At 35.9% G+C, this 13,049-nt stretch overlaps 2 protein-coding genes across 3 annotated transcripts; one reads left to right on the top strand and one right to left on the bottom strand.

Moving 5' to 3' along the window:
- Positions 1 to 377: 377 nt before the first annotated feature.
- On the bottom strand, positions 378 to 1,814 carry LOC133819133 (uncharacterized). Of its 2 annotated transcripts, none has more exons than XM_062252306.1 (3): positions 1,474 to 1,814; positions 1,230 to 1,374; positions 378 to 721 (listed from the first exon to the last, which is right to left on the bottom strand). In XM_062252306.1, exons 1-3 carry the CDS (start codon positions 1,653 to 1,655, stop codon positions 668 to 670), a joined length of 381 nt encoding a protein of 126 aa, XP_062108290.1. In that variant the 5' UTR covers positions 1,656 to 1,814; the 3' UTR covers positions 378 to 667. The 2 variants fall into 2 exon arrangements, with proteins under 2 accessions (XP_062108290.1, XP_062108291.1); XM_062252307.1 differs by having other exon boundaries at positions 378 to 705; positions 1,474 to 1,811.
- Positions 1,815 to 10,674: 8,860 nt separating this feature from the next.
- Positions 10,675 to 11,277, top strand: LOC133815317 (uncharacterized). Its single transcript, XM_062248171.1, has one exon. The coding sequence runs from the start codon at positions 10,675 to 10,677 to the stop codon at positions 11,275 to 11,277; it is 603 nt and encodes a 200-aa protein (XP_062104155.1).
- Positions 11,278 to 13,049: the final 1,772 nt, after the last annotated feature.

Here is a 13,049-nt window from a genome sequence, read left to right as displayed (position 1 = left end):
GTTTTCAAATCCAGAGAAAACCATTGATGTTTTAGGTTACTTACCCTGTCGTTTGTTCAGTGATCTCTTTCATCTTTATAACTAAGATAATGAGATTTTGCCTCACATTGTGACATTACTGGATTATCACTGTTTTTTGCTTATACATTTGTACAAAAGTCAATAAAGCTGTCAGCTCCATAATTACACTTTCCAGTATATAAACATACCAAAAGTGGCATTTTCTTAAACAAGTTCTATTACAAAAAAAGCATCTTAGTTGAAATCACCGAATTTTCTAAAACTGGATATGGATTTTCTAATTATCTCATTATCTGATCCTATTGGCTTATTCAAAATTAGAAAGAAAGGATAACATGCAAAAATATAGTAGTGCATTCCATAAAAGCTTGCCTTTTATTGGATTTTATGATAAAGTGTTGTTGTTAAATATATTGATGTTTGTACATGTGTTGCCAGCTATTTTGATTGGATACAATCTTGACCATTTATCAAATTTGTACACTTTTGATGAATATCCTTACCCAAGAATTTCTTATATATTATATATTTTCATGGTTGATTCTGTGAAAGCATTCCTGAACTTCTTTTCTTCTTTGATAGTGCGGTCGGTTGTAATACTTGGTTCATCAATTCTTCTCATAATCTTCCTGATGGGAGGTTCAATTTAGCAGATCTTCAAGTGGATTCTGTTATAAATTCTCTCTGAAAACAAATCTTCCTGTGAGTATGATTGATTATCATTATTGGTAAATTTGATTCTATGGACAAGGTTTCAGGAACTTGGCTCAACCATTCCTTATATCATGATTATATTTCAAATCGGTTAAGGTAAAACTAGAAGATCAAACTTTCTGTATGAGCCTTTAAAAAAAAGACTTTACTATACAAGGGAAATATGGTGCTATAACTTCATTGATTTAGTACAACAGAACAAGAAAGCTGGGCATGAATTGCCCAATTCTCACTATCTCTATCTCCAAGTAGTTTGTTCTAAGTTAGAGAGTTTTAAAAATTAACCCCAAAAAAAAAAAAAAAAACTGGTAAACCCATTAGAGGTTGCTTCTTTTCTTTTTTTGCACATATTGATACAACTACATCAACTTGGCAAATCTCCTCTAACTTTGTCGATATATACACACAATCACCAACTCTGGTATAACTCTCCTGAATCTCAAAGCTTTTTCTAGACTGACTGAACGAATGATTTCTCATCAAAAAGGGCTGACCTTTCTGTGCGATGGGAAGCTCCAAGGCCTCATCATGCTCGCCAATTTCAAACTCAACCTTTTGTTATTACTATTATCATCATCCATCGACTCCGTTCTAGGGTTTCGTTTTCCATCCCCAATTGGAGGACTCAAATTACGCGATCTGTGATCATGGAAATGGGACATAATCAATCAGAAAAACACAATCGAAACCGAATAAAAAAGAAGGTAAAGGTGAGAAGAAAAGAAACAGAAAACTAACCTTGAGGGAAGGAGTCGGAGCCTCTTCTCCAATCGTTGGCGGGCAGCGATAGCGGTTTGGCTCAATTGCATGGATGTGTCGCGGTGATCGCCGTCGTAAGAAGTATGAGGTGGGTGGGTGTGGTTGTGGTGGTTTGGCCTCCTCCGGTGAGGGACTCCTACTCCAGGTATCATGCCAGACATTTTCGTTTTCTTCTTCTTCTTCTTCGACTGTGAATCGAGTAGTTTTGCTTTGGGTATATAAACAAAGAAGAGAAGATGAGGAAATTTCTGAGCTGTTTCTGATACTTTCCTCACCTTTTCTTCTTTGTTTCTTTTCGATTTTTTTAATTTCTTCTTCTTCTTGGTAACTTCGCCATTTATGTACCCATACCAAACTTTTGACCAAAACAAAATAGACCCTTTTGTCTTGTCTATTTTCTTTTCTTGTCTTTTAATAGGATATTACATGATAAATAGTATATTTTTATAATAATGTTGATCAAATTTAGAGGTATATTGGCACTCGAATAATATAAAACCCCTCTGCATCCCTTAGTCATCTTGATTTTTTTGGGTTAGATCACTCTTTCACCTCCATCTAATTTAATGATGGCAAAGGGACCCCGCCGATTTATGTATGAAGCCTTATGGAATGAAGATGACGAGGCTAAGGCCATCATATCGGGCTGCTGGAAACAGATAAGTAATAGCAATGCTCTTCACGATGTACTAGATAATCTACAATCTTGTGCTGCTGCTCTTTCTCAATGGCACCCCATAAAATATGGGCCTTTCCACCAGCAGATTAAGAAAACCCAAAATACACTGAACGATTCTTACAGTGATTATTCTTTTCAACTACGTGACACAATCCCAGAGCTAGAACGACTTTTTGCAAAGGAAGAGATCTTTTGGAGGCAGCGTAGTCGAGTTGAATGGTCACAGGCAGGCAGGGGACAATAATACAAAGTACTTTCATCACAAAACATCTTCTCGGGCAAGGACTAACAAGATTCTTGGTTTGTTGGATGCTAGTGGTGTGTGGCAAACTGATCCAGAACTAATTGGTACAATTATTTCCTGAGTAACGATACATGCACTCCCATATTATACACTAATTTTACACACATCAGCCATATTTTAAAAGAGTTTATTAATCTGAATGTAATCCCATAATTTTACTTATTTACTAAAAATATCCCACTTACTCTTCATTTATCAGAATGTGAGTAATTTGCATTTTGAATAGTAATCTAAATTGTTCAAATTTGGAGGATCCATAAAGAACTTTATACTAGCAAAGTAAATCCCCATGTGTTGTTTAATATGAAAAATCTTTGCAATATGGAAATAAATAAAATTAAAAGTTCATACTCCTATAGGTGCTTTACTTTAAGTCCTACCGGTAGGGCTCTCAGTGTTTACAACCTGTGAATAGTTTTCGGCGTGATTTTTTTATGACCGTGTATATTGTAGTTATTTAGAACATCCTGCAAATTTTCAGAAAATTCCGAATAGTTTACAGTATCGAAAACTAGGTTCAAACATGTTGTTGCACGCGTGACTAATTTTTTTTATGCGAGTGAAAAACATGTTTGAACCTATTTTTCGGTACTGTAAACTATTTAGAATTTTCTGAAAATTAGCAGGATGCTCTAAATAGCTACAATATACACGGTGACAAAAAAAAACTGCGCCAAAAACTGTTCAGGGGTCGAGAAACAGTGAGAGCCTTACCGGTAGGGCTAAATATAAAGCCCCTATAGGAGAATTGTCATATATATATATATATATATAAAGTTAGAAATTACCAAGCAAAGAACAAATAGTAAACTTAATAGGTATTTAGTGTTAGAAAAAATATAGTGGAGAAGAACAAAATATATATTAATAAATAATTAATTAAGGAACATAAATGAAAAACAATATAATAGAAAGAATAAACCAAAGCCAAGGCACGCGAAACACGCTTTCCTTAAAGCAGATTTGCCCCCTCTACCTGAACGGTGCTAGAGAATTTGTGAGCAATTACTTCCCAAGATACAACAGCTATCAAGCAGGACGAATACACCATGTTCATAAAATTTAATATCACAAACCGCTCCACACCGCGTAGTTTGACAAAAATGCAACCCGCAACATGAAGGGTTCCAAACTGCAAATTGTGGTGCGGTGTGGGCGGTTTTATGAACACTCCTCTTTAATTTTAAGAATCAAACGATTAGTCAGAAAATGATCGATAGAAATTTTCTAACCCTAAAATTTTCTAGAACTCTCTAAATCATTCTCTTCTCCAAACTCTCTAGATCTCATGAGTTAAGAATACCTAGAGAATCTAAATAATCAAACTAGTGAATCTTATGTGTCCACACATGTCCTTGTGTATTTGAGGAACAACTTAGAAGATTGTGATATGATCTTCACGTGGATAGGAAGATTGTTTGATTATACAAAAAGACTTAGCGACTCTTGATAGGCTACAAGAGGTATAAATATTTGTGTGTAGATTTAATGTATAAATATATGTATTGATCTTGGCTCGGTATTAATGATTTTTAAAAACACCACCCTTTCCGCTACAGCCCTGATTTTATTCAAATTAATACCAACAAAAGGACCTTATAAAAAGAAATCTAGATAGTCCTCTTGGATTATATAATATCGAATACTTGAAACTATTACTTTGACTCTAATAGTCGAACCAGTCATCCGACCTCGACCTTGTCCTCAAGCTCCCTTGCCATCCTTAGTTCTTTCATTCATCCTTTCATCATATATCATTCTACTTGGTATATTTATTACTATATTCTGTGACAATCGAACTGACTTGAGCACCAGAGTCCATTTGGCTGACACCCTACTGGTGCTGCCAATTGAACTCTTGTCTCTTTCTTTGCTCTTGATAGGTTGTTGGTGTCCAGTTTAATCAATTATAGAAATAGCATTTACAACTATAAGAACATAAAAGATGATAGCTTAATTTACTTGTTGACATAATTGTTATTTTGGTTTTTGTTGTGCATGAAGGTGGAGTGTGATGGAGAAAATGGAGAGCTTCAGCTGATGGTGTTGATCGGAACGAGCAAATGGGAAAACGCAACGTGCTGTTAAAAAATATTGCCATTTTGTAGAAATCGGCATTTTTGCAAAAGTTGGTATTTTGCAAAGTGAAGACAAAGCCAGCGCATTATGGAAAAAGGGCACCAAGTAGACTAGACTGGGAGAGAAAAAGGGCCTGAGGTGGTACTGTTCATGACCATATTCTCTTTCAAAAATGCCATCTTTTAAAGTTTCAACAACATTTTTACTGTTTTTCTTTTTGCTTGCATTTCCAAATGTCAAAATTCACTTTAATCCCTACAAAATAATAACAAATTAAATATTTTCATATATAAAATAATTCATATTAATTAAGGTTTAATTTATTTTTACAATTAAAATTAATAAATATGCATTTTTGATCACTAATCACAACTCCCTGCTAGCTTATTACCAGTCCCTAGCAATTCAAGCAGATAAAATCTATTACTAAGATGAATTAGTGAGCCAAATTATGCAAAATTACTTAACAAAATGTTTAGTGGGATTTTAGAAAATGTTATTTAAAACTATCAAAATTGTCATTCGAAAAATCCATCTTTCCACAATTCATAACATAAAAAGTTTTGAAAAATCACCAAAGAACAAAGTCTTAACTCAAAATCCTTACAAAGGTACTGAAATTATTTTTAGGGGAGATGGTTGACACTCTTGGAGTTGCAAATTTATCAATTAACACTAAAAGATGGATGATATCATTTTAGAACAAACAATGTCAACAAATATTGATCAAAATATAGATTAATTAATTAATCAGAATCTAAATGACATTAAAATATATCAGAATTTTACAAAATAATACAAAGAGCCAAAATAATACGCACTTAAATAAATAAATAAAAATACATAAAGTTTTTTTTTTGTTTAAATAACATAAAATTGAAACAAATGCAGTAGCAATATTGTTGATTTTTGTACTTAATAATTTTTTTTTTCAAAAACTACAAAAGAAGAAAATAAAAAATATTGCTCTTGTTCTTTCTACTTCTTTTTTTTTCATCTTTATAATATATATTTTTTAATTTTATGTTTTTAGAAGAGACAACATAAAAATAATGAAAAAAAATCAAGAAACTAAAAAGAAAATTACAATAAAATACAACAAAGGCTCTTTTAAACAATAATTATCCCTCCATTAAATATCACGTTTTAAATTCCAAACTAATTTTACCAAGTCAAATCATCAATAGAAATTTTAAAAATTATTTTCTTATTCTCACAATCACAACTCACAAAAAATTAAAAGATTTAAAATTTAGGATTTTTCTTAACTGAATATGTTAAAAACTTTCTTTCCACATATATATATTTTTTATGGCAAGTGCCTCAACCAGATGACACGATAAATATATATAGATAGGCTAACTCCCACAACTGCCATTTTGTTATCCCCGATCTAAATCCTTCTGTCGTATGAGAGGCCACAGCCTAGATGAATGCAAAGCCAAACCTGTTCTAAGCCTATAAAGGCAAAGAACCTTTGCAGGAGGATACTATGAACCCTAATGGAGCCAAGGAGAAACCAGTTGCAGGCCAGGGTGAGACTTCGAAAGCTGCTGAGAGTGTAAAGCCAGTCACACGAACATATTGAAACAAAAAATCAAGAACAACGTGGGATTGGGAGGTTTTCGGTTGCGCCTAGTCTGAGGAACTAGTTCTTTTGAGTCCACTTTACTTGTTTCTTTTTCCTTCAGCATTTGGACAGCCACATGACTATGATTGGAAAATAACTCCAATGGATGCTTCCACTTTGCTCCACTGATGCTTTCACATATTTGGTTGTGCATTACTCTAAAAAACTACTTTCTAATAGTAAGAAATTCAAAAACTTTCTCAAACTAAAAATTTTGTTGTCATGAATTTTGCAAAAATTTAACTCAAAATTTCAAAATGGTAATCACAATGTATTTTAACATATGAATATACTCACTACTCCCAACTTAAATGAGACATTGTCCTCAATGTCTAAAATTTGCGCATTTTGGGAGAAAATGGAAAATAAACAACGCCCAAACAAAAACAAAACAACAAACAGACGAAAATAACATTCACAAAACATACTAAAAAGGAAAGTTAAAACCTAATCAGTCTTCGGTAGACAGAAGCGTTGCTCTCAGGTGAGTCTACCAATTGTATGTTTGCGTTCTATCCAGTATAAAAAATGAGTTATCTTTTATGCTGCTTCTCAAAAATATTAACATTAGTAACATTTTTGGGAAAAACAAAATGTTCATTTTTAAAATCGTGGAAGAAATAGTGCAATTGTTTCATTGCAAATATTTTTATGATATCCTGAACAATTATGTATATCGCATCAATATGATAGCTATCATTTTCTTTTGGAGTAGTTGGAAGAGTTTTTGTAGGGGAAATAGTTTCATTCTAAATGGTAATGGAGGAAATAGGTTTGAGGGTGTAATTTCTTGATACTTACTAGTGACTTTGACTAGAGTTCTGTCCTTGTCATAGATGTAGAACGGTTTATGATCCGAACCAAGTATATTATGTATTTGATTGTGCTTGTGCATGTGCATGTGTTATCATTCCGGTTTCTTGCTGATTTTGGGTGTTTTGCTTCTTCAACAATATAAATATATTATATTTCTGTCACATACATATACATATTCTCCTATATATGCTCGTAATGGTCTATGACAAAAGAGGCATATGACAAAGAAGATAGTACTTGTATAGGGGAATGAAATGGCCAGACTAATTTATTTCAATGTTGTGAAGAGCTTTAATCTTTTTCGGGTGTAGTACCTAACTTTTGCCATAATTGTAGTGTCAATATTATCAAACATACCTATCAACTGAGATCCTTATAGTACTACTATCAAGCCAACCATTATATATATTTATTGTGCTGTATAGTACACAGTACCAGTATATACATACCAAGAATACTGCCATGGATCGAAAGCTTTGGGACCCTAATTCTTAACTCATTGGATGGACCACAAGTGCTGTCTTTTAGTCACTACTATTTATTGGATATCCATCAGTCCCTACTAATGGAGCTAGTTCATGACTTTGACTTATATGGTACAACAACCTAAAATGTACATTATGCATATGCCATAAATCGTTTGTGTATTATAGCTTAAAGCCATTTATTAAAAGGATCTTAATGGAAGGAAAAAAAATACTATTAGACAATATGGTTGCCGACAATTCTGTTTATTAATTCAATTTAAGTTCAGCTAAATTGATTTAAGAAAGTGACGTCACAAATTAATGAACAATTAATAATCTTGTTATAATTAAATTAAGTAAGATATGAATATGACTCAGTCGCGTATCTTCATAACTTGCCAATCTAAAATCTTGCTAACTAGATAGAGATATGTACAATGAGAGCCAATGGATGACCTCTTAAAGTAAATACATAGTTTCGAGATTCAAATTAGATTTAGATAAAATGAACTAGTTCTTGTATGAGTGTAAGATTATGGTAATTAGTAAGTTATAGTAAAATTTAAGCAAGGGTTCAAAGTATAGAATGACAAATAATTTGGGTATATATGTGTGGTTTTTTTTTTGGCAGTGATTGCTCAAGCAAGTAAAACAAAACCCCATAATAAAGCCAATATCCGACATGATCCAAAAGCATCGGTTATACACAGATTCAAGATGTCGAAACTGTCCATATACCATTTACTCTACCTAAAATTTAGAAGTTTTTCTTGAAATTATTAATCCTTGATAATCCTCTCTCTCTTTTGTGTAAACAAGAATAACTCTTATGATTACTATACATAGGAAAATAATATTTACTTAATAATTGTGAGTTGATATTTAATATTTTAAGAGGTTAAACACTATATGAGGTAGCATGTTATAATTAATTAACAATACTTCATAATACTTACTAAACTAAAATATGTGAAACTTAATATTGGATTACACTAATCATACTGTTGGGCCCAAAATGTTTGGCCCAAAAACCCTTTCCTCATTTATCAAATATTCAAAACGAAGCGTTTTGGCAAAAAGAGGTTTCGAAGGCAGAAGCTGTGGGTCAGAGGCAATCTGCGCCTCTGACCCCTGAGCGAGACATTTTATAGTCGGTATTTTTGGAGGGAAATTCAGTTATTTTTCTTTCCCCCCATTCCAGGGTTCGCTTGAACCAACTAACTGCTTTGCATATTTCGTCCTATAAATATGACATTCTTGGAAGAGAAATGGATCGAACTTTGTACTGACTTAAGCATCGGAGTGTCTTTCTTGCAAGTAATCCCAACAAGTCAAAGGCAAACTTCATCACCGGAATAGAAGCAAGTTATCATTCATCGTTGGGTTTTTACTTCCAGATATAGAAAGACAAATTGTTGCCCCAACAATTGGCGTTGTCTGTGGGAAACGAGACACATTTTCGGCCTTAGCCACGTCGTCGAACCAAGAAATCAAGATCCATTACAAACCCAGGAATCATGCCACCAAAAGGCAACAGAGTTTCGGGCCCAGTCGCATAAAGTGTCCCTCCGGCGGACATGAGCGACCAGATTGAAAGGATGTGTCGCCTGTTGGAGGCGAGCCAGCAGCGGTCCGACGAAGCAATCAAGACTTTAACCGAAGCCCAAGTTAGGCTCGAAGCCGAGATCGCTGAGCTGCGCAGGTCCGCTGACACGACTCGCAACACCCAAACCCACGACAATCTTGATTCTAGCAGATCTGACGTTCTAATCGACCGCGTTAATTCCACACATCAAAACATGAACCTAGGTAACGGAAGATCCCAAGGCATCCCGCCATCCTCCAGGGTCGAAGAGCGACAAGCCCCAACCTCTGACACGCATGGGCGTACGGGAGCAGAACCCACCGGACCCGCTCAGCCAGCAGCCGAAGTCCGGCCTCAACGCACCACACCTTAAGTCGCACACGATTCTCCCTCTGAAGGTCATGTTCCCTCGATCCGGTTCTTGGACAGCTGGAAAGAAGACATGATGAGGGAAATGATGCAGAAGTTCTCAGATGGGCTATCCGCCTACGCCATCGAACATTTGGATCTAGTATCAAGAACCACTGAGAAATCGCCTTTCTCAGAATGGATTCAGAATGAGCCAAAGCTTCGAGACTTCGTCATCCCTTCCCTGCCTGCGTTCAATGGAAAGGGAGACCCACTAAACCACCTATTTCAATTTCAACAGAAGATGGCATTAGAAGCTAATAACGAAGCCATACAATGAAAAGTCTTTTCAACGACTTTCTCCGGGCCAGCTCTGTTATGGTTCCGACAATTAAAGCCCGGGTCACTCAACAGTTTTAGTGATCTCCGACGGACCTTCTTATAGCAGTACAACGCGAACCGAGAGGCGCCCAGAATAATGGCCGATCTCTATCAGATTGAACAGGGGGAGAATGAACATCCGAAAGCATACTTACAGCGTTTCATTGACCTCGTGCATCAAATCCACGACGTCGACCCACTCATCGCAGCAATCTCTTCGTCAAAAGCCTGCAGGTGGGATCTCTCTTACATGAGAATCTCACCATGACACCACCATACGACATGACGGACGTGCAGACCCGAGCCGAGGGCGTTTTCAGGGTATTATAATTTCGAGAGCGTGCACAGAAGAAGTCTGCACTCATCTCTGCTCCGCCAACAAATAATCCTCCACCACCTGCCAGGGATGACAAGAGGAAGCGGAACCAAACAGATCATACGAAGGACGGAAAAAGGCCAAGACAGGATCGACAGCCATCACGATACCCAGCCTTCGAATACACCGTCTCGCAAGAAGTCATTTATAAAGAAAATAAAGACAGACCTATCTGGCGAGAGCCCTACAAAATTACCACTCCATCTGACAGAAGGGATAAAAACAGATATTGTCTCTTCCACAAAGATCACGGTCATACGATCGATGAATGACATAATTTGAACAATCAGATCCAAGCCCTCATGAGGAGTGGGAGGCTTACTCAATACATCAAGGAGACGGGCAGACCAGGCCCCTCGCGGTAGAACCCCGCTTCTGCCCCCGCTCCACAGGCGTCAGACCCCGTGCACATAGCCTCTGACAGCACCCATGAGCCTCTTAAGCAAGTCCCTATGATCCACGGGATCGTAGAACCCACTGATAATCAAGAGCATGTAACTAAAATCCATAAAAGGATGGAAGAACGAGTGAAGCGATACAAATCATTAGGCCACGTGGTCAATCTTGTCACTTCAGAAGACAGAAGCTACCCAGCCTCTGCAATCACCTTCACCGATGATGACCTGAAGGGCGTCCACCTACCCCATGATGATCCACTCGTCATTTCCCTACAAGTAGACCATTGTCAGCTGGGCAGAGTTCTGATCGACGGGGGCAGTGGGGTCGACATCCTCTTCTGGGAAGCCTTCCAGAAGATGGGGCTAGAAGAGAATCAGATCCGGCCCTCCACCATGCCCATTTTGGGATTCAACAGCCAAAGAGTCTATCCAAAGGGCGTCGTTCGATTAACTGTGGTGGCTGCAAAACGCGCCCTGCCAGTAGACTTTCTCATTATAGACTCCACCACAAGCTACAACGCCATCATGGGGAGAAATTGGATCCACCGGATGCAGGGGGTAGTCTCAACTCTACATCAGGTGATGCGGTGTCAATCACTCAACGGGCGCTACACGGTTGACATCAAAGGCTGCCAGAAGCAGGCCAAAAAGTGCTTCCTTACCTTAAAAGAAATAAATAGCTCTGGCACTACTTCCCATGACAACTCCCCTGAAAAATAGCAATTACAGTAGGACCTACCAGCGTGCCTAAAAAGAATCAATCTAGAGGAAAACCAAGAAAAACCTCAAGTTACACTAGATACCTTAGAACAAGTGGGTCTAGACGAAGCTGTAACTCCCATTTTCTTTTTACAAATTATAACAATTATGAAAGATAAGAGAAGATTTTTTTTATTCATTTTTGAGTGCATTACAATGCTAACCGAATGTTAGAGCTATTAAGTAAAGTGGAAGAATAACTAATGAATATGCAACTATAACATTCATGGGCATTTCATTAGTATAATACCCATAGAATGATGCTAAATACAAGCAAACAATCACTAAAGTTATGAAAAATAAAGAGAAATTCATGTTTTGATGATGAATTTTATCTAGAAGGTTAAGAGATGAAGAAGTTGTGCAAATAAATGGTTGAAGGAACAAATATTTATAGGGCAAAAACTAGCCGTTTATGACCGTTGGTGAATAGTGTTCATGACCGTTGGGGGTGTAGTTGTTTTCTATTATGGGATTTTAACAATTCTAAGTTGTCGAAGTAACCAATAGGTGGGAATAATTAATTTATGGGTGTTAGAGAAACTTTTTCAGAAAAGTTTGTGAGTCAAAAATGCTAGACTAAGTAATATAAGAAGATTGGGAAATTTTCATTTTTTTACTATTCACCGGGTACTATTCATAGTGGGTCCCACAGTGGGGTCCACAAGGGTCCCACAGTAGGGTCCACATGGGTCCCACAGCGGGGTCCACCCCATGGGTTCCACATGTTGATGCAGTAGTGACACATTGATGACTTAAGCAAATTACTATGCTTGATATTTTGAATATGTTATTATTCCACTATGCTTATTATTTTTAATATTTTATTAGAATAGTATCCCAAGTTTTTCCTATAAATAGCCCTTCCAAAACTCATCTTGAAATCACAAAAACCTCATTTCATTTCTCTTACTCTACCCAAAAATATTCTTAACATCCTTCTAAAGTTCTAAACCTCGGAGATCTAGGCGAAGTTCTGTCCATAACGCTAGCCTACGAAAACCTTTTAGGTAAGCTCTTCCCGAGCCTTTCTTTTCAGTTATTTAGTTATTATATATGTATAGATTATTTTACTATGCCGTTATAATGCAAAAATTTATATATAGATTAATTTACTATGCCGTTATAATGCCAAAATTTATATATAGATTATTTTACTATGCCGTTATAATGCAAAAATTTATATATAGATTAATTTACTATGCCGTTATAATTTATATATAGATTATTTTACTATGCCGTTATAATGCCAAAATTTATATATAGATTATTTTACTATGACGTTATAATGCCAAAAGTTATATGTAGATTATTTTACTATGCCGTTATAATACCAAAAATTTATATATAGATTATTTTACTATAATGCCAAATTTATATATGGATTATGTTACCATGCCATTATAATGCCAAAATTTATATAGATTACTTTACTATGCCATTAAAATGCTAAAATTTATATATGGATTATTTTACCATGTCGTCATATTTTACAAATGCCAAAATTGAAATATGAACTATTTTTTTAATGTATCCTCATAATAGTAAACTTATATAGGCTATGGTCATACCTTGGACTATTATTATGGACTCTTATGACCTTATTCCCTATTATTATGGACAAGTATTATGACCTGGACTTTTCAGTATGACCATGACCACGACTTTTAGATCAAGACCTTGTCATGGACAACTATAGTATGACCATACGCCTGGACATAAAATAAGCACTA

This window comes from Humulus lupulus, chromosome 2 (genome assembly GCF_963169125.1).
Source record: "Humulus lupulus chromosome 2, drHumLupu1.1, whole genome shotgun sequence".
NCBI lineage: Eukaryota > Viridiplantae > Streptophyta > Magnoliopsida > Rosales > Cannabaceae > Humulus > Humulus lupulus.
Note: the sequence above shows the minus strand (reverse complement) of the source record. Positions and strands in the feature narration are given on the sequence as shown.